This window comes from Pseudoliparis swirei, chromosome 17 (assembly GCF_029220125.1).
Source record: "Pseudoliparis swirei isolate HS2019 ecotype Mariana Trench chromosome 17, NWPU_hadal_v1, whole genome shotgun sequence".
NCBI classification, from domain to species: domain Eukaryota; kingdom Metazoa; phylum Chordata; class Actinopteri; order Perciformes; family Liparidae; genus Pseudoliparis; species Pseudoliparis swirei.
Window position 1 is genome coordinate 6,699,197 of NC_079404.1, and position 23,019 is coordinate 6,722,215.

Genomic DNA, 23,019 nt, shown 5'->3' on the forward strand with positions numbered 1-23,019 from the left:
ATGTCCACACTACTATTCGATTTGAAAACACATTTCACCGGAGTTTTAGTGCAGAGAAAACCGAGGAGTTTGTAAACGCTCCGGAGGACGGATAGGTTTGAAAATCCCAGGGGTTACGTTCAAGTTGACAGGCGAAAACGAAGGAGTTTGGAAACGATGGCGTAGATGCCCCACGTTTATTGCTCCATTGGGTCTTGGTCACGACCCGTCATTCCCTGATTCATCACCTCCTTATCGCATTACTGAGCAACAGTTCGACTTTGTCGATCTTTTTGCCATTGCTTTTCTTCCGCCGCAGTATTTTCTACAACTAAACCAACTGCAGTGTGTAATGAGAGTTGGTGAAGTAAAGTGGATGAACGGTTGTCGAGATATGCAAAAACACTCACACACAAACACAGAGATCCCTTACTCTACAGCGATGTAATTTGATCAAAGCGCCAATATGGTTAGCGTGTTGAGAGTCACATTCACGTCTAGAGGGATGTGTGGCAATAAGCGAGTGAGCGAGAGAGAAAGAGTAGGGAAACTGATGCATGAAATCTAGCTTCATTGATAATAATACCACTGCTCTCGACAAACACAAACACACAAACCTTCCAGGAATCAGAAAACGGAAAGAAGTCAGCGGCCTGCAACTGATTTCCACTGTGCAGTTGCCATGTTTTAGTTATAGTTGAGAAACTTGAGACTTTAAGGAACCGGCCAAGATCCCGTTGTTATTAGCCCATGTGGACGCCAACATCGTAAATACAGTAGGACTTTGAAGTCTGCGAAAATAACCCGACAGATGGGATGTGAAAAAATGGAGAAACCCAATAAAAGGGATACTTTATTCATATCCTCACTTGTGGGTCATGTGTTGGAGGAGATTCGAGCTAACCCGCGTCTTACAGCTTCGCTCAAACAACTAAACCAAACGTAGCTAGCACATCTGGCTTAAATGAACCCAGCCAGTTGACGGCGTCGGGTAAGATGGGCACTGCACCACGTTTGGATGGAGGATGGATGGTCAGCGCACCAAACCCAACCCCTTTTCAAGAAGTGTCCCTCAGAAACACAGAGTGGAAGGCCATGCGTGTCCTATGGCCAGATCATGTGGTTCAAGGTGTCAATGTGTTGTACCGAGTAAACTAAGTGTTTGGATGGATACGCACCACGAAAACTAAAGTGTGCTGCATGTGTACTTGGGTGTAGGTGTGTTACTGGTTCCCCCTTAGTGCGTCCGCGGCCCGCTAAATGTTCTGCAGTAAAGACGCCTCGCCGCGTCAAGCTGGGACGTTGGCGGGCCACTTGCCGGGCTCACCCACGCAAAGCACACAGCTGGATTTCACATCAACTTTCACCTTCATTACCCGAACTGTGAAAAACAAGCCCCAGACGCTACGTGTGTGTGTGTGTGTGTGTGACACACAGTGTGAGACAGCTGACCTCCTTCTCATGCCGATAGAGCTTTACAATCTGCAGAGGTCCCTCCCTCTAATTACCCTAAAATTACACACACACAAAAGAAAATTAACAGCTATCTAAAAAATTAAATAGAATAATGAGGTCTTTGTCTCCCAGTAGCTTCGGATTCCTAAATTCATGCGGAGGTTTTAGTACCCCGCTGCCCACATCACTGCTGATGGTCTGCCAAACAATTCTGACAACAGCAATGCATCTACAGGAGGGAAAATAAAGTGCAAATGAAACGTTTTTTGGTGGATAACTCCAGACTGAAGATCTGCTTTTTTATTTTTTATTTGCTAGAATATTAATAATGCATCGATGTCAAAGATAAGTGCTAGATATACTTTTGTCTAATGTGTTTGAAAGGATTGAGTGGTTTGGGCCGAATGCATCTATGAGCTGTGAGGTCAACTAAAGAGTGACGTTGCCCTCCTTAGTTTCCTTTGAATAGTAGAGGTCTGATCATCTGAAGCGGTTCAGAATGTATGGAGAAAAGTAAGAGAAACAAATATAAATTTGCTTTCAAAAAATGTTTATCCCCGACCTAGATCAGGGGTGTGCACTTTCTTGGCTTGCAAGCTACTTTTAAAATGACCAAGTCAAAAAGTTCTACCTACACTAGTAGTAATAACAACTTTACATTGTCATTATATATAACGTGGTGAGTCATTCATGAACCAACTTCCTTTTTTTGGACTTGTGTGCTCTGCTGAGCTTTGAGTCTGTTCCATGAGTCTGTTCCGTGATTCTGTTCCATGAGCCTGTTCCATGAGCCTGTTCCATGAGTCTGTTTCATGAGCCTGTTCCATAAGCCTGTTCCGTGAGTCTGTTTCATGAGTCTGTTTCATGAGCCTGTTCCATAAGCCTGTTCCGTGAGTCTGTTCCTGAGTCTGTTCCGTGATTCTGTTCCATGATTCTGTTCCATGATTCTGTTCCATGAGTCTGTTTCATGAGTCTGTTCCTGAGTCTGTTCCATAAGCATGTTCCATGATTCTGTTTCCTGAGTCTGTTCACGAGTCTGTTCCATGATTCTGTTCCGTGAGTCTGTTCCTGAGTCTGTTCCATAAGCCTGTTCCATGATTCTGTTCCATGAGTCTGTTCCATGAGTCTGTTCCATGAGTCTGTTCCATGAGTCTGTTCCATGATTCTGTTCCATGAGTCTGTTCCATGAGTCTGTTCCATGAGTCTGTTTCATGATTCTGTTCCATGATTCTGTTCCATGATTCTGTTTCATGAGCCTGTTTCATGATTCTGTTCCATGATTCTGTTCCATTCTGTTCCATGAGCCTGTTCCGTGATTCTGTTCCGTGATTCTGTTCCGTGAGCCTGTTCCATGATTCTGTTCCATGAGTCTGTTCCATGAGTCTGTTCCATGAGTCTGTTCCATGAGCCTGTTCCATGATTCTGTTCCATTCTGTTCCATGAGCCTGTTCCGTGATTCTGTTCCGTGAGTCTGTTTCGTGAGCCTGTTCCGTGATTCTGTTCCATGATTCTGTTCCATGATTCTGTTCCATGCGTCTGTTCCATGCATCTGTTCCATGAGTCTGTTCCATGATTCTGTTCATGAGTCTGTTCCATGAGTCTGTTCCATGAGTCTGTTCCATGATTATGTTCCATGATTCTGTTCATGAGTCTGTTCCATGATTCTGTTCCATGATTCTGTTCCATGAGTCTGTTCCATGATTCTGTTCCATGAGTCTGTTCCATGATTCTGTTCATGAGTCTGTTCCATGAGTCTGTTCCATGAGTCTGTTCCATGATTATGTTCCATGATTCTGTTCATGATTCTGTTCCATGATTCTGTTTCATGATTCTGTTCCATGAGCCTGTTCCATGAGTCTGTTTCATGAGCCTGTTCCATGATTCTGTTCCATGTGTCTGTTTCATGAGCCTATTCCATGAGTCTGTTCCTTCCTCTATCTGGTTGTCATGATCCTACAATTATAACTTCTATACATACCTGTCATAAATATCATGATACCGATACCAGAATTCAATACAATACCATAAATACGATACTGGTATATTTATCTACAGTAGTAATAAAATAAGAAACATGTTTTAAAGCCGAAGACTGTCTCAAAAGCTCCGCAACTTAACGCCACTCACTGTGAGAGCGCTGCGAAGCGCATTGCGTGAAGACAGCATTTAACGGAGCGGAACAGCGCGTGCGCTCTGATCACGCGCTCTCTTAATGAAGTATCGGTGCTAAAAATATGCAGTCATATCGTTTTTAACGTACGGGTACTTTGTTAGTATCAATACACCGTGCAGCGTGACAGCAGTAGATGTAGCGGGCTAACAATCAAGGGGATTATATTATAATTATTAATTATATAAGAATAATATTAGATTATAAGGGAGGATTTATTTTTATGTTATGTGATCTTCCTGCCCTATTCTATCCCTGTATCACTGTTTTGGGACCCCATGGGGGCTTAATGCGTGGACTGACGTTTCCTGTAGTATTTGATGGGAGTTCCTTCACTTGACAATCGAATTGTTCGTGTGAAGTGAAAGCAGTGTGTAAATATGGAACTGTAATCGTTTACCTAGCTGCCAAAGATCAACATCAATCATGCGTTAAAGTTTCCAGAAGCCTAATTATGGTAACACATTTATGTGCGTTTCATTAAAAATGTAAAATTTTTTATATTCCGTCTTTTTCCATCCATTAATTTTCATCCACCAAATCCGGGAACGGGTCCTGTTTCTCCCCGGAACAAATTCAGTGAATCATCTTCACTTCCCTTCCCTGGTTGTACAAAACCAAGATGGCAAAGACCAAAAAGCCGAACTGGAGGCTTCAAAACGGCAGTCCACAAACCAACAGGTGACGTCATGACGACTCCTTCCTTTTTTTGGACTTGTGTGCTCTGCTGAGCTTTGAGTCTGTTCCATGAGTCTGTTCCGTGATTCTGTTCCATGAGCCTGTTCCATGAGCCTGTTTCATGAGCCTGTTTCATGAGCCTGTTCCATAAGCCTGTTCCGTGAGTCTGTTTCATGAGTCTGTTTCATGAGCCTGTTCCATAAGCCTGTTCCGTGAGTCTGTTCCGTGAGTCTGTTCCATGATTCTGTTCCATGATTCTGTTCCATGAGTCTGTTCCATGAGTCTGTTCCATGATTCTGTTCCATGAGTCTGTTTCATGAGTCTGTTCCTGAGTCTGTTCCATAAGCCTGTTCCATGATTCTGTTTCCTGAGTCTGTTCACGAGTCTGTTCCATGATTCTGTTCCGTGAGTCTGTTCCTGAGTCTGTTCCATAAGCCTGTTCCATGATTCTGTTCCATGAGTCTGTTCCATGAGTCTGTTCCATGAGTCTGTTCCATGAGTCTGTTCCATGATTCTGTTCCATGATTCTGTTCCATGAGTCTGTTCCATGAGTCTGTTCCATGATTCTGTTCCATGATTCTGTTCCATGAGTCTGTTCCATGAGTCTGTTTCATGATTCTGTTCCATGATTCTGTTCCATGATTCTGTTTCATGAGCCTGTTTCATGATTCTGTTCCATGATTCTGTTCCATTCTGTTCCATGAGCCTGTTCCGTGATTCTGTTCCGTGATTCTGTTCCGTGAGTCTGTTCCATGATTCTGTTCCATGAGTCTGTTCCATGAGTCTGTTCCATGAGTCTGTTCCATGAGCCTGTTCCATGATTCTGTTCCATTCTGTTCCATGAGCCTGTTCCGTGATTCTGTTCCGTGAGTCTGTTTCGTGAGCCTGTTTCGTGAGCCTGTTCCGTGATTCTGTTCCATGATTCTGTTCCATGATTCTGTTCCATGCGTCTGTTCCATGCATCTGTTCCATGAGTCTGTTCCATGATTCTGTTCATGAGTCTGTTCCATGAGTCTGTTCCATGAGTCTGTTCCATGATTATGTTCCATGATTCTGTTCATGAGTCTGTTCCATGATTCTGTTCCATGATTCTGTTCCATGAGTCTGTTCCATGATTCTGTTCCATGAGTCTGTTCCATGAGTCTGTTCCATGATTCTGTTCATGAGTCTGTTCCATGAGTCTGTTCCATGAGTCTGTTCCATGATTATGTTCCATGATTCTGTTCATGATTCTGTTCCATGATTCTGTTTCATGATTCTGTTCCATGAGCCTGTTCCATGAGTCTGTTTCATGAGCCTGTTCCATGATTCTGTTCCATGTGTCTGTTTCATGAGCCTATTCCATGAGTCTGTTCCTTCCTCTATCTGGTTGTCATGATCCTACAATTATAACTTCTATACATACCTGTCATAAATATCATGATACCGATACCAGAATTCAATACAATACCATAAATACGATACTGGTATATTTATCTACAGTAGTAATAAAATAAGAAACATGTTTTAAAGCCGAAGACTGTCTCAAAAGCTCCGCAACTTAACGCCACTCACTGTGAGAGCGCTGCGAAGCGCATTGCGTGAAGACAGCATTTAACGGAGCGGAACAGCGCGTGCGCTCTGATCACGCGCTCTCTTAATGAAGTATCGGTGCTAAAAATATGCAGTCATATCGTTTTTAACGTACGGGTACTTTGTTAGTATCAATACACCGTGCAGCGTGACAGCAGTAGATGTAGCGGGCTAACAATCAAGGGGATTATATTATAATTATTAATTATATAAGAATAATATTAGATTATAAGGGAGGATTTATTTTTATGTTATGTGATCTTCCTGCCCTATTCTATCCCTGTATCACTGTTTTGGGACCCCATGGGGGCTTAATGCGTGGACTGACGTTTCCTGTAGTATTTGATGGGAGTTCCTTCACTTGACAATCGAATTGTTCGTGTGAAGTGAAAGCAGTGTGTAAATATGGAACTGTAATCGTTTACCTAGCTGCCAAAGATCAACATCAATCATGCGTTAAAGTTTCCAGAAGCCTAATTATGGTAACACATTTATGTGCGCGTGTGCGTTTCATTAAAAATGTAAAAAATTTTATATTCCGTCTTTTTCCATCCATTAATTTTCATCCACCAAATCCGGGAACGGGTCCTGTTTCTCCCCGGAACAAATTCAGTGAATCATCTTCACTTCCCTTCCCTGGTTGTACAAAACCAAGATGGCAAAGACCAAAAAGCCGAACTGGAGGCTTCAAAACGGCAGTCCACAAACCAACAGGTGACGTCATGACGACTCCTTCCAATTCCAGTCTGTGGCTGTGGTTCGGAAGCAGTGGCTAACTAGCAGTCCTCAGCCTGAAACCCACACCGACTCAAGTGACATCACTCAGAGTTAAATATTCATTTATTGAAGCATCATTTTAGTCTTCTTAAGCAAAGACAATTACGAGGAATGCAAGCTTTAAAAAAAATGTTCAGTCAGAGGAACAGTGACTCATTTGACATCATATTTTACCATCACATCAAGTGGGATTGCAGAAAAGTCACTAACACTTAAATCATGTAGATGCCTTTTCTTTTTTTCTTACTTTCCCCTACCTCCCTCACACTAAAAAGTTTAGCTCATCTCCCTTTAAAAAAAAAAACTGGCATGGCTGAAAAGAAACAGAAGACTGGCGGAGGTCAAACTAAAGCGGCGTACTGTGGTTTCTTTTATTTTTTATGAGCCTGCATGGATCAAAGGGCCGTAACACACACACATACACCTGAGATTAATTGGCTGGTTAATTCAAAGTTCCTACTTCATGCAGGGTGCCAGTAATAATGAAGGGGGGGGGGGCAACCTGATTGTTCACCTCCTTTACCCCTGGTGCTGCTTTTTGGATGAACATGGCCAACCTGCGGCTTTTACATTTTTTATATATTTTGTAAAACTTTTATTTGTTTGAAAAGTGGAGTTAGACAAGTGGAAAGAAGGTGAGGAATTTAGGAAATCAGGAGAAGAAAGAAAGACAAAATGGAAAGGCTGACCAACGAAGGAGGGTAAGAGGCCAAAGTGTGACTTGTGACAATAATAGAGAGGCAGTGGAGTGTGTGTGTGTGTGCGCGCATGTCTGTCTGTGTGTGTGTGTGTGTGTATGTGCATGTGTGTGCTTCAGGGTGCTTATTTAGTTATGTAAGGGGCTGAGCCAAGTTGGGTTCAGCCAAGCCGGGCCGGGAGCTCAATCAACGGGCTTGTTTTGAGAAATCTTCGGTATTTTCACTGTCAAGACTAACATGTGTTCAGCACATGGTCGGCCGAAAACATAAATGCCTCCTCCCTCCTATCCATTTTTTTTACCCTCAAACTGGGTCACAGGCACAATCTCACCATCTGTCAAAGATCGCTCGCCTTTGGTTTCACATTCCTCCGCAGTGGAGAGACCCCCAGCCGGTCTACGCACACACACGGGGAAGAGTTGACTTCTGTCAACAATCAGTCTAAATGGAGAACGCGGTAGACAGCCTCGCCGGGCAAACTTCGCGGGATCTGTTAAGGCTTTAAAGTATTCACGGTCCGGTTGACAGCAACAGCGGGGGGGGTGGGGGGACGACACAGTTGCCGTTTGCTGAGCGGATCAACTTTCCAGCAAGCGGCTGACATCAGCAAAAAGATCATCTGAATCCCAATCAAGTCTAAAACGAGTGGAAACAAAAGCAACCGTGTTCAAGACCACCACTCAACTGGTTTACACTCAATGCGATACATAAAACACAGAAACATTTCTTGATTGGATAAAGTAAATTAAATCAAGTTTAAGTAAGTTATTAGTTAATGTTTTAATGATTTAGTTTTTATATTAGGATAATTTTTTGGGATGATTGAAATGCATTGGACAATTACCCTAAAATATATCTTAACTAATGATTTTTTAAGATAATCAGGCTCAAACTAGGACTGTACCTATAGAGATATGTGTTGTTGTTGTTGATGAATCTAATGTACATTTTGATTAATTTAATCCTTCGATACAACCAGACTTCTATTTGCAACCGGAGGAGTCGCCCTCTGCTGGTTAGTGGAGAGGATACAAGTTTAAACCACTTCCGCATTGGCTTCCCTTCCCTTTTCATAAAGAGGTGGCTGCCCGATAGTTAGGCAAGGTCATCTGGTAACCACGTGACACAAACGGCGAAAGACTTTGAAAAGAGTCGTTTTTGGTTCTTGCCTCCAGGTTGATACCTGAGTGAGCCATAGCGACCCCATGTTGACCACTCACCGTCCAGAAGACTGATCTTTGGCCCGCACAGGCACAACAACACATCCAGAAAAGCTCCTCTGGTCACCTCACAGGGATTTTGTCTACAAAGAAAGAAAAAAATACAAATATTCATGTCATTTAATTCACCAAATGTATCTTTGGCACAAAAAAGATCCTTGTAGCTAGCACAGTGCGCTGAAAAAAGTCCCTTTTATAATCAAAGCCCCTAAAAAATCTTTCCCAAACTGTTAATCAATTTAAAGCGCTAACACTGCAGTCATTGATTGTCTATTTTCGGAGATTTCTTCCTCCAGAAACGGGCTCATGTCTTACCACAAGTTGCTGAATTAGGTCATCGGACATTTGCAACTCAATAGAATCTATTAGTCTGTGATTTGGTGTGATCTCAAGGGCTGCGGTCATTTCTCCTTATCCTGATAAGATCTGTTCTTGTTGCTTCCAGTCTATGCGACAATATCGATTTTTAACTTGAGCCTTATTTGTTAGCTTCTTACCGGTGCTTTTGCCCCACAATTCTATTGGGTCTTGTGGTTGTATCTCGTTTCACACAACCTGGTTTTAGCGTGCAATTTAGTGAGTTTAACTTGACTATCGATTCCTAAACCCAGACGGATAGAATATGAGGTGTATTTACATGCAGCCAGGTGATAGGGCAATAATATATTTTAAGTGTTCTTTTTCCCCCCCTTGTGAGTTTCTTAATGTATTACATATTTGATTGAGTTAGATGAGGCCATCTCCGACAAAGATGTTGGGTCAACAAGTACTGGATGTGACTTGACTTGTTTTTGTCATCATTCACATCTATACAACTGATGCGTTTGTGATTGAATTGTTTACAAGAACATTCAAACAAAATTATTGATCAAACCTTGTATTTTGTTCTTAAAGTGCTCCAAAATGATGCATTAAAGTAAAATAATTTAGCCCGCAAACACCAGGGTGAATACTCCGTCTTTTTTCTTTATATCGCAATACATATATAATTTTTTTTCAAATCTGTTTGTTGTTTTCTGCCGAATATGGTGTAGCCCCAATACTGTATAAGAACAAGAATGTAGCGCAACATGGAAGAGAAAGCTGTGCTCTGTTTATTTAATGTATAATGATAATCAATGAATATTCGTGACAAATAATCACAATCGAAATATTAATCTAAATTATGATCAAAATCTGGTTTGATAAAGATTATTGTATTATACATACAAAAATGACACGCCAAAACACTTTTTCTTTAAATGTTGTTGATAAAATAAATAATGCTTTCAGCATGATTCCTGTAAATTGGGGCGTGATTGACTGATAGATGAGTCATTGACAAACAACAAGTTGCTGGTATTATTGGGTCAACAACTCGCAGGAGATGACAGTGATGTGTGTTTTTGTATTCAGTGGCGGATCATCGGAGCCCAGCATGTGGAAATATCACATGATATACCCCCAGCTGTTCACAGACTTGCAAAGGCTTGAAAAAAGAAAGAAAAAAGGAACAGACTGGAAACAGATTTACTCTGCGTTCAGAAAAGAAATAATAGATTTTTTTATGTAGCCTAAACTCTTTACATTCAGTACAGTCAAAATGTAGAATTATCAAAATCATATTATTTGTGAGTGTTGACATTAATGTGTTCTATATACTTATGGCTTTCGTGAAGAAGCATGTGTGGGCCGTTGAAAAGTGTGTGTGTGTGTGTGTGTGTGTGTGTGTGTGTGTGTGTGTTCAGTGCGCTTAAAGTGTGTGTGTGTTTAAGAAAACAAGAGAGACAGTGTGTGTGAGCTTGACGTCACATTTTCATCACCCGGATATTAATAAGGCACACGCTTCCACACAAACGCACACAATACACGTGATGGAGCATGGCAAGAAGTTTTGAAGAGTGTGTGTCTGTTGTCGGTGGCCAAAGTGAGAACCTATCTGAGCATGGAAGAGTCCTGTAAAGTGAGATAACAAGATAAAAACAGGCTGAATAATTTCACATTGGAGATATGATTGCATTCTGAGAGGTTGTTACTTGGAGTAAGGAGACGCAAGTGGGCGATTATGACAGGGTTCTTTCTCAACGCGATATCGTCTGTGTCCACAATGAATGATCAATATCCCACGATGGACTGTTGTCCAATTGTGCATGCTCCCTCGCTCTTTTTCTTTGGCATTTCTCTATGCTTGGGTGGATTTAAAATACAAAAATCTTTAGACAAATCTATATATTAACTGATTAAATTATTGTAGGTTTTTTGTTTTAGAAGCAGCCGTATTTCAAACCCAACGAAAAAGGAGAGCCCAAGGAGGTGAACAAGGGGATTTGTAAACTGGGCGATAAACAACACAGGACTAAAGATGGAAACTCAAGTACGCAATCGAGAAGCAAAATGAAATATAAACGCAACAGTCAACGGTGGCAAGACTGTCTGAAAGCAGTTGATCCATCCGATTTTTAAAAAATGTTTTTTTAATCTCAACATGCTCTTGTATAAAATAGCACTTACTGCCTCAAGATTGTGGCCACGTGGATATTGCAACATATGCATCCGTCTCTCGGATGATAATTTTGGATACATTGGGTTATCTTCTAGAAATATATTCAGGAGGGGAATTTAAATACCACCCAACTTCCAGCCGCCACAAAGCCTACTGCAGTCAGCAACCCAAGTCCGTAGTCATCGCTATGTCGCAGAAAGAGACCAAAATGACAATACAGAGACTCAACGCTGACTCAGAGCAGTTGAACAATGCATTCCGTCCTTTTTGGACGGTGGCCGTTTCAAATTAGTGGTGTCCTGGAATGGAAAAGGAGTGTTTTTTTTCCTTCTCTTTTCCAAAAACAGCGCTGTGTCTGACCTGTGCAGTCCTTAGATCTGGGCGCCGGGCTCAGCATGATCAAACGGATGGGCGGGTGGGCACGCTCTGGCGAGCAAGAATCCGCCTCGTCATCTTAATAAAGGCTCATTAGTGTAACCAAGCGAAGCTAGCAGGGCTAGTGTTGCTAACCCGGCGACCCCGCCACTATCTGTTGTGCGGCCGCAGCGCAGGGGGAGACTGGAGACTGACCTCAGCCTGGCAGGAGGGGGCCAATGGGGTAATCTGCAGCCCATCTTGTGGCCTCGATCTCGGGTGAGCGAGGACCAAAGGTAGAAGAGGGGGACGGAGGGGAGGAAGGGGTCTACGGATGGGACAGCAGGCAGTCGCTTTGAAATTGAAGCCTGGGCAGGACATGAAGCGGACACGGTCGGGGAGGGGATGAACGGAGAGACAAGGAGCTATTCTTCTGGTGAACCGAGTTGGGAGAGCGGGAGGGATGCTTATCTATGCATGTGTGTGTGTGTGTGTCTCTAGGATTACCGAGAGGCGAGCCACATGCGCCGACAGAGTCCTTCGGTGATGCAGCTTCCTGCTGGCAGGGGTCTGTGGGAGTCGGTCTGGTATGAGCGCAGCAGAAACAGCACCTGCGGACACACAAATACACACACACCCCTGAACCGACGTACATGTGAGAGCTATCATCACATTTATACACATGTCAGCACCATTTGTGGTTGTGTGATCGTCCATAAATAAATATTATATATATACACTACCGTTCAAAAGTTTGGGGTCACTTAGAAATGTCTTTATTTTTCAAAGAAAAGCACTGTTTTTTCAATAAATATAACATTAATCAAAAATACACACTATACATTGTTAATGTGGTAAATGACTATTCTAGGTGGAAACGTCTGGTTTCTAATGACATATCTCCATAGGTGTATAGAGGCCCATTTCCATCAACGATCACTCCAGTGTTCTAATGGTACATTGTGTTTGCTAATCGCCTTAGAAGACTAATATCTGATTAGAAAACCCTTGTGCAATTATGTTAGCACAGCTGAAAACAGTTATGCTGGTGATATAAGCTATACAACTGGCCTTCCTTTGAGCTTGAAGTTTGAAGAACAAAATTAATACTTCAAATATTAATCATTATTTCTAACCTTGTCAATGTCTTGACTATATGTTCTATGAAATGTTCAATTCATTTGATAAATAAAAGTGAGTTTTCATGGAAGACACAAAATTGTCTGGATGACCCCAAACTTTTGAACGGTAGTGTATGTTTGAAAAAAGAAATTACAAAAAAGTGTGTTCACAATCGACAGAAAGTGGAACCAACAGGGCATGTTGATGCTTCTGCAGCATGTGTATTAGTTTGGCATTGTTGGTCACCGTCAAGGCAAAAAGGCCCATGGCTTGGGCCTTTCAGTGTGGAGGGTGATCTCCCTGTTGATTCCTTTTACGAATATCCATTTATTTTACATTGTTATTTCACCATGAGCACCCAACAGTGGATGTCAGACATCCACAGCTGTAACGTCGGAGCAAAACAAGGTAAGAAAAGCACAATGCTCACCAGCAATATTCAGTTTGCCCAAATGATATGCACCCGCAAATGGCCGGTTCGCTCTTTATTGGGACTACATCCATCCGAAAATATAACGTTTGAGACGGACGGACGTGGCCAAAACAAGTTTCTCCTCAGTTTACCGCAGTGACAGTCACCAGCTTTTCCCTAAGAGGTGCTGTAGGAGGCCACATAATGCGCTCTCCTCATTGGGAACAATTAAAAAGAAGAAAAAAGGCGGACACAGGCTCTAACCGTGTGGTGTGTAACTGTGGGAAAGAATACCCCCCCAAAAAAGAATGTTTCGCCCGTTGAAGATGGAGTCAGTCTTTTTGTTCCGTGGTGCAGATGTGACAGCGTGTGATGGAGCCAGTTCGTAGCAGGTGGACTGGTGGCTGGGAGTGTTCAAGAGGCCAGGACGCGTAGGCTGGCTGGCTAGGGTGTGTATTCTGGGCCTTGGTAAGTATACTCTTTAAGCCGGGGCCATGGCCACAGACCAGTAGGAAGCCATTCATTATGCAGCGCAGGGAAGGAAACGTGGGGACAAAACCAGGCCGACCACGTAGCACCAAGCCTGGCCATCGGGTCCTGGCCTGCCCATTCTCTCTCGCTCTCTCCTGCCATCTCCACACCCAGGCGACACCCACTGGCTCATGCAAAAAGCCACGAGACCCTCTGAGGGGTTTTCCCACCTAGGGGGCTGCAGCCGATTCACAAACCAATAATTGCACCTTTCAAAGTGACACTGCTTAAGGATGGGTCACACTTAAAATATTTGCCATGCTTCTCATTGTACACATCTCAGATTTTGTGTCAGACTTTATCAATGTTATTAATTTAAACAATGATCACTTCATGCATCTTGTGTTTGACAATGGACTATTAAATGTCCCATCGCCCTGTTTGTTTGATGAAGGGAGACTGGATGAAAATTACTGTTTAGATTTTCTTGGACTTTTATGCTTCCAAAATTCTCAACGCTTTTGGGGTGAACGCAGCGAGAGTTCACTCGCCTGGTTTATTCGCGTCATGAGCTTCTTTCGCGGCAAAGAGACTCATCTCCGTGGAAACGGTTAGCATTTCCGCCATCCACCATCCACCATGGAAGAACTAATCACTTTTTCTGCTTTATACTTGTGTATATCCCACAAACGTCAGAACATCATCTCAACACTGATTTTGCTTTCGCAAAATAGCGTCGGGCAAAGTTGTTGCGCGAATGAGGCATATTTTTCACGCTGTGGAGGATCCGTCTCCCCGGATGGACAGATGCATTAGATGTCATGTGTCTTGAAGGAAACATTACAAAGTAACAACACATTCAATGAGTATGACAGAGTGTATGAATAGTTGGTAGTAGTCATGGACCACGATCCAGACCTCCATGATCCATCAGGCAGATGGAGGTAGAGAGGAGGAGTGGGCGGGGCATCAGACCCAGCCAGGTCCAATGGACCCTATAAATCCATTTGGCTTTACGGTTCTGGCCTCTTGAACCTTCCGGTACATGACCAAACATGGAATTATGTCACATGCGGCCTTGGGGGTTGTTCTAACGTGAAGGCTGTCTATATTTGACCATGGTGGTCAATAAATCGGTCTGATGTGGCATTAAACTCCACAACAATCGTGTTTGAGGTGACATGGAAGATTCTGGCTTCTCAGAATCGTCTAACTTGGTTTGTGTTTGTTGCTTACAGGCTCTCTGTGGTTCTGTTGAGTTTTATTTCATCCAGTTATGAAATTGGTTGAGTCATTCATAAGCACGGACGGCACTGTTCCAGTGTCAGTCTGTCTCCACTCCCTCTCCCTTCGTCCCTTCTCCACAGCTACACCTCATCCACCGGGTGGGGAAGTCCCTGCTCTGGATGCTCAACCGGCTCGATCCAGCCCAGCATGGAAGAAACAAGGAATATTTATAGAAAGAAAGGTTGCCTCCCTGTTCCTGTTCCCGAAAGACGGAGCAGAACTACAACCCATGTGGGATGAGACGCTGGGATTGGATCAAGCTCAAATAAATGGGAAACGTTAAGACCGCAGGACAGAGACCTGGTGTAGTCTCATTTTATGTTCTTTCAATTGCAGGACTTTTTCTTTTTCCTCAACTGTTTAAATTTAGAATCCCCGCCCCTCCCCTCTTTGTGTTTGTTCCGAGTACTACAGAGAGGCACCAAGCTTCCTTTCGTACGGCTACAACTACTACACCTGTACAAAATGTATCACATGAATTATTGCCCTTTCAAACCTAACTGCTATACAGCTCATGTTAGAAGTAAATTACATTTAAGAGGGTTATTAATTCCCTCATAGCATTTCTACTTTATGACCATAGTGGCACAATCAACACCCCTCTAGAGCAACTTTGAGCAAAAACTACAAAATAAACATTGGTGTGGCGGTGCTAAATATAAAAAATATCCTATTTGCACGCCTTGGTTTCAAGTGAGGCTTTTAACCGCTTGTGTGCGTCTTGCTCTGTGTGTGTTGCAAGAAGCCTTGCGCCTCTTTTGGTTCCGGTAAAAATAGTGGTGGTGGATGTGAGGTCCCTTCAGACTCTGTTATCAGCCTGCCCTGCCGTCCCTCCCACTGCCGCAGCCCCAGACTGACCACACGCTGAACTGAGTACACGCACACACGGCTCAGTCCAGTAAAACTCATGCACAAAGAAACATATAAATCAGAATTCACATACAACCAGATAGAGGTTGGGCCCAATTAGGCAAAAAGAGATCCCAATAAAGACAGGCTAAATATAAAAAGGAAACACACACACACTCTCTTGCTCCATATCGTCATATCCGTGCGCAAACAAAGCTTGCACATGCACCCGAGACACAGAATCAAACTACCTCAGACACGCATGTACACACGGGCGCAACGACCAACTCATTTGGTTGGTTGCGTGCAAGAACTGTGTTATTACGAATTCGGCGGAAGTTACATCTCAAATAGGCGCAAGGGATAAAATATTGTTTCCATTATGTCCGGGGACGCGCAAGTGGTGTGCATACACATGATTACCTTCGCATTGAAAATGCCGGAAGGTTATGTTTTGATCGCCGTGTATTTATTTATTTATATGCGTGTTATTCGCAAAACTCAAAAAGTATTGAACCGAATCGCATGAAATTTGGTGGGATGATTGTTTATTATCCGGGGACCAGTTGATGAGATTTTGGGATCGTTCGGGTCAAAGGTCATGAACAGGTCAAAATCCTTCGCAGAACTCAAAAAGTATTGAACCGAATCGCATGAAATTTGGTGGGATGATTGGTTATTATCCGGGGACCATTTGATTAGATTTTGGGATCAATCGGGTCAAAGGTCAAGGTCATGGAAAGGTCAAACTCTTTTTTTACCATAGCACGATACATTTTTGTCCAATTGGCATGCAACTAATGCCAAAATGTTCATAATTCAATGCCCAATCTTGTGATATGCGAAGGTATGCGCTCTACCGAGTGCCCATTCTAGTTGTTTGTGTGGAAGGGTGATACTCAGCTCAGCCAACTTGTAACCGTAAGTGGCTCCTATAGCAGTAAAATGTGAACCACTTCAAGGACACCGCTAGAAACCAGGAGTGACTCTCTCTCAGTTCCTTCATCACGACGGAGCCTTTGTACCATTGTTACACCCAGAGCAAGAATTAAAACAACAGTTATGACTACAACAGACTCCAGTCTAGTTGGAACACTAGTAAGTGGACCTTGAGTTAACATTTTGTTGTGAATGAACTAAATTGGTTCAACCGGGGGTCCTTGACTCGCCAAAGAATTTGCTGGTGGCCAGTGAAATTGGGATTAGAAATGGTATTTTCAAGTCCATATGATGATAAGATTAATATTACCAAAAGGATAAAAGTGATTAGTTAAAATAATGTATAAATACAACATGTTAATGTGCCATGTGAAGGAGGACTGTATACATAGTGTTCAATCCTGAAGTCATCCAAGTGTGGATCCATAGCCGTAAACACATCGATGTGGCTCCATGACTTTTCAATGTCACAACTTCAGAATCAAACACCTGGGATTCCCGTCGACGCATCTCGTGTCACTAAAATCAAGCCGACTGGGTTTTGCGTTAGGTCACATTCTTTAACTGGTTTAACCTTGAGGGTTTTTTCTCAGGAAGCCCAGGCGAACCACTGGCCAAAGTCAGCCGTCATAAGACCCAAAGGGAACAATGCATTGAGGTAAAACAGCGACATCACTGCTGCAAGAGGAGGGGAAACTGCGATACTCCTAGTTCTTAAGCCTCCTCCTCTGCCAGCAGCTGTTGTGGAAATACACAAAGGATTAGATCCGTCTAGTTGGCCACAGCTTTAATACTTCTGGCCAGTACCAGGCATCGTGGGCCAGGGCTGTTGCCGGCACGTGTCGAGAGTAGAGTCCTGCTTCGGGTTGGGGCCGCCCGTCTGATAGGCTTGTTCAGCTCGCTTCTGGTTGCGTCAACAGAGGTTTGGGGTACGCTGAAGCGATTGAAGTGACTCCAGTGCGCTTCAAGAGACGCTATCAAAGATAAGGGCTGTGCTCAGGCCATCCACGGGACTGGCTCAATTTAAACCAATAAAGTCAGGCTTTCATTCAAAATCAGATATCAATCAGTTGTGTAATCCGATTATTAGTTGATTATGTTATTACCTTCGCATTGAAAATGCCGGAAGGTTATGTTTTGATCGCCGTGTATTTATTTATTTATTTGTATGCGTGTTATTCGCAAAACTCAAAAATTATTGAACCGAATCGCATGGAATTTGGTGGGATGATTGGTTATTATCCGGGGACCATTTTATTAGATTTTGGGATCAATCGGGTCAAAGGTCAAGGTCATGGAAAGGTCACAATCTTTTTTTTACCATAGCACGATACATTTTTGTCCAATTGGCATGCAACTAATGCCAAAATGTTCATAATTCAATGCCCAATCTTGTGATATGCGAAGGTATGCGCTCTACTGAGTGCCTGTTCTAGTTATTAACTTGTGTTTGACAAAGAATCAACAGTAACTGTTCTATTGCCAAATATTGTCTTTTTCCCCCCACTGGCAGCACTGCAGGGTCTGTGTCCGTAAATGTATACGACTAATTTGACCGTGACAACAAATTAAGCCCACATGATTCTTTCACATCCAAGACTGTTAGCATCTCTTCTATGTAAATGTCCTCTTGCCAGAATACAAACTGTCACACAGATGCAATCTCTATAAACACATATCTGCATTGTAAATGTTAAATCTGGCAATAGGACACAGTTTTGGTATCAGAAGTGGGCTCTGGATTGCAAACCAAGTAGTATTAGCCGATCGCTTTTGAGCAGGATTTGGTGGAGTGCATTGGCCAAAATGGAATAAAACAGACGAACAAACCAAAAACCTAACTTCATTTGCAGGTATGGGAAAACGTTGCCTGTTAGAAAATCGTATTGATATATCAATATGTGTATTTCTGCTTAGAAGTTGTTGTTTGTTTGTCTTTTGTTATTTTCTTTTCTTTTGAATGATCTTACCGCTATTAGATGTCTTGAATTTTACAGCTGCTTCGAACCAGACTGCATCTATGAAGCGTACGATCAATTCAATTCAGTTCATTTGTATAGCCCATTTTCACAAATTACAAATTTGTCTCAGAGTGCTTTACAATCTGAAAATATAGACATCCCTGTCCCAGAACCTCACATCGGATCAGGTAAAACTCCCAAACAACCCTTCACAGGGAAAAAAGGGAAGAAACCTTGAGGAGAGCAACAGAGGAGGATCCCTCTCCAGACGTCGTCAGTGTAATGTGACCAATTGGTTTGAACCTTAGGCAGTAACCCTTCAATCACAAGGTAGCCCCGCCATAATGCATACCCCGCTTTATGGTCTATTTTACTCTACATGGACCATCATTTAAGAAATGAATATCATTCTATATTAAAGAACACTTCAAACTAGAAATTAAGATCAAAACCCAGAAGAGCAACATTAGGAAGAAACCACTGGTGCGGGAAGTGGGGCTGCCCGGTAATATTCACTTGTGTGGTCATCAGACCTCTTCGATGTATGCGTGTGAAAGTCAGCAGGGTGGACAGCGAGCCCCAGTAGCTGGTGATGGTTCCCAGCTCCACACTTGGCCCACTCACAGTTGTTCTTTCACAATAACAGAGGAAGTCATTCCTGCCTCAAGCAAAAACATCTGCTACCAGTTACAGACACTCACAATGAAGCACATCAAGTACACGAGGCATCTCCCAAGGCCTAACTCAATGTACCACACACACAAACACACAGATGCTGCCCCTCCACACGTACGCTGAAGGCCACTATCTCCGCTTTACTATGTTTAGACCACTTCACCTGCATGCAGCTAGTGCCCCCACCTTACCCACACACACGCTATCTATAGACCGGTTACAGATGGCCACGACAGATACACGCAGCACTATTTGGACGATGTTCCTTAACTCTCAAAACCCCCTTGAATCAAATGTGTTTTGGTATACAGTGTATATACGACACAACACAGAATTAAAGCCCCACTAAAGGTTTCCCCAGTATGGTGGGAATAAAGACATATTCTGCCTGTGATACTTTACTCCACAGAATGGTATAGTATTAAAAAATGATTTTGATACAAAAATGACTATTATCACAATAGTATTGGTCAGAAACTTGTAGTCAAGAGTGGCGCAAGTACAGGTTCGAAGAGCTGAGTGTGTGTCAGCATTTCATGCACTCTGATATAAGGTCTGTGTTCAACATATGCTCAAGAGATTTTAACGTTTTGTTCCACAATGTAAAGTACGCCAGTAAATACCCCTCTCTGTGGACTTTGAAGATTTAACGTGGCGGTTTCAAGTAGCTAAATGAGACTACAAAAACGACAAGCCAAGTCCGCCTTTATAGCCTTGTGTTTATACCCGCACTCTAATGCGACCGTGGTGTAGCTCTTTTATAGCATAGTGTTAGCTTTCTACTTCTGCCACACCTATGATTTCTCTTCTGGATAGAGGAAAATTGTTTTTTATTTTTATTTAGACTGAATGTCAGAAAAGCAGAAAAACAAACTTTTTAGCTTAATAGTAAAACATAGCAATTCCTCATATTTTATATGGTGTGCGTGTCACGGTGCTATTAGAGTGGACCCAAAAGCACGACTCAGACAGGAGTAACAAAGAATACTGTCTTTGGTTAGAAACAGGCTGGGTCAAAACCGGGAGATCAGTCGAAGAAGCAAACAAGTCCAAAAAGGGGCGGGGCAAAGAATCAGAGGTCAGGGCAGGCAGGCAGGGTCAGAACAGGCAGGTCAGGAATATACTCTAATAACGCTGGAGAACTTGGCACGAAAACACAAGACAATCTGGCAGAGGACAAGTGGAAGTGAGGGAGCTAAATAGTGAGGGACTAATGAGGGGCTGGGCTGCAGGTGAGAAGGGCGTGAGGACCAGGTGAAGGGAATGAGGGACTAACGAGGGAGTGATCAGAGGCAGGTGAGAAGGGCGTGAGGACCAGGTGAAGGGAATGAGGGACTAACGAGGGAGTGATCAGAGGCAGGCGAGGGGAGTTGGATTGACGAGATGGTGTGACAGGATGAAAACAACTATTACAAAAAGGAAGGCGTGGAGCTAAACTGTTACAGTGCGTGTGCTAAGTAAATGTGAGCATCATACTTTAGAGTCCTGTACACACAATCAAGGTTTAATTCCACTAAATAAACACTTGTGGTCATTTAAGGGACTTGTGATTACATACCCCACCACCCCCCACTGAGTGTTACGGCAAACGCGCATATTGAGTCACGGTGACTGTGTGTTGCAGACCTGCAGCAGAGTCCCGTGGATGTGGTTGTGCTGGATCCCGGGTCCAGGCTGCGCGGGCAGCTCCTGCAGCAACGTGTGGACGGTGGATGGGACCTGTGTGACCAGCACGAAGGGAACGAGGGCTCGGGCAGCCATCTCTCTGGTCCGGTACACAGCTGAGCGGCCGCATCTGCAGGAGACGGAAACACGCGCATGTGGCTGCAGCATTAACATCATGGGAAGTTACTAACATACTGGAGTAATGAATAGCTGCATTGTTGTCATATTGTGTTATCATGAATTATGTCGTACATTTGAGTTGGCAGAAGTAATACGGTTTTCATAACAAAAAATATTTGAACTAGAATGGGCACTCGGTAGAGCGCATACCTTCGCATATCACAAGATTGGGCATTGAATAATGAACATTTTGGCATTAGTTGCATGCCAATTGGACAAACATATATCGTGCTATGGTTAAAAAAAGAGTGTTACCTTTCCATGACCTTGACCTTGACCTGATTGATCCCAAAATCTAATCAACTGGTCCCCGGATAATAACCAATCATCCCACCAAATTTCATGCGATTCGGTTCAATACTTTTTGAGTTCTGCGAATAACACGCATACAAATAAATAAATAAATAAATACACGGCGATCAAAACATAACCTTCCGCATTTTCAATGCGAAGGTGATGAATAAATACACGGCGATCAAAACATAACCTTCCGCATTTTCAATGCGAAGGTAATTACTGTGTGTAATTACTATTATTTTTTTATTATTATTTTGTACTACCACATTACTTATGAGACAAATGACATAATATGGACTTATTTAATTTGGACAGTTGGTGCCTTTTTTTCTGCATACATTATGTAACACAACCTCTCTCCCCAATTGTTCTTTTGCCCCACATAGATTCTCTTTCCCCCTCTTTCTTCTTTTTTTCTCACGCACAAAGTCGCACAACGCCATTTATCCGATCAATCGGCGAAGGCCAGCTACCCACAAGTGCGGGTTAAAATTAAACTTGTTTACAAGCCGATAGTCTTTCCTTATCCAATGTCATAACAGTGCCATAGCTGACACGAGGGAAAGAACACGACCGAGACCATGAAATGAAGGAAGGAGGCGATCTCAGCAGAATTGCCGAAATCATTTGAGCTCAAGGTCAACTCCTCTGAATAACCCGAGCCTCCATTATGGCTGTCACTGTACCAGCTCCTGAGGTGCTGCCAGGCAGCGGCTGAACTGTCTTCGGCAGACTGACATTGAATACAGATCACATGGGGGCCCAGCAAAGACTTCGCTCACATACGTGGCGGGGGGGCATAACGCCGAAAGAGAACCAAGTTTGTGTTGGCAGACAAGAGGCTTGAAATCAATATTGACTTCAACAAAGAGGACTGTTTGGAGCAACAAGTCAACTGTCAACAAATGTTTTTTCACCTGCTGTGAGCATGACATGCATACGCAAACACACACACACACACACAACCCTGCACTAAACACAGACAACAGTTTGCATTTCTTAGCTCTGGGCGCCTGTACAAGTGAATTTATGTGCACAAGCGTTCTCTGGCACACACACGCTTAATGACCAACAACTATTTCCATTCCTCGCCCTACAAACCCGTCCGAGACCATTTGGGGCCCATATGTTAACTATCCGCGCTAATTTGTCCCCATTGAAACACTTTTATAAAAAGGAAATGACAGTTTGGAAGGGTGTAATTTTAGAAACAGGGCCGTCCCCTGCGGGGTCAAAGTCAGACCGACTTGATGGCATGGACCAGACTCATCTGCGCCTCATTTATGGGCGCTGGGAGAACTATTTCCACTGAAGAGGCCAGTAGCATGCCGGCTCAGTGAGCCGAGCTCTGTGGGATGTTAGGATGGGCAGTGGTTACGTCGTTCATTCATTCATTCATATGGACAGGATGTAGCCGAGCATGGTCATTTTATTTCATGGTTTTGTTTCCTGTCAAACAGCTTTGTCTAGAATATGAATGTCTTTGGAGACCCCGGTAGTGGTATAAAACATATGCACTATTTCATTTATTTTTTATCTGTCCACATCAGCTGGTAACCTTCGATTCGAAAAAGGTAACGAGGTCATCCACACCCGTTGCAAACAGATGTCTGATTGTCTCTCATTCGCAGCCCAGATACTGTATGTACCCCTCTGTTCACTGGTTTCACAAAACCAATGGCCGACATGACGACCACTTCCACTTCTTTTATACCGTCTTTGGTCCACAACCCCAAGGTGTCCACGTTGAGACACCCAATGTAATATATGTATAAT

General features: G+C 43.1%; 1 protein-coding gene across 5 annotated transcripts in view; it reads right to left on the reverse strand.

Moving 5' to 3' along the window:
* The window catches only part of thada (THADA armadillo repeat containing), an 85,501-nt gene that overhangs the window by 18,950 nt on the left and 43,532 nt on the right, over window positions 1–23,019 (reverse strand). For all 5 annotated transcript variants that reach the window (XM_056435253.1, XM_056435252.1, XM_056435254.1 and 2 more), the window contains 3 exons: window positions 20,728–20,896; window positions 11,893–11,996; window positions 8,550–8,632 (listed from right to left, as the gene is read on the reverse strand). In XM_056435253.1, coding sequence (XP_056291228.1) covers window positions 8,550–8,632; window positions 11,893–11,996; window positions 20,728–20,896 — 356 coding nt within the window. The remainder of the gene's footprint in view (window positions 1–8,549; window positions 8,633–11,892; window positions 11,997–20,727; window positions 20,897–23,019) is intronic.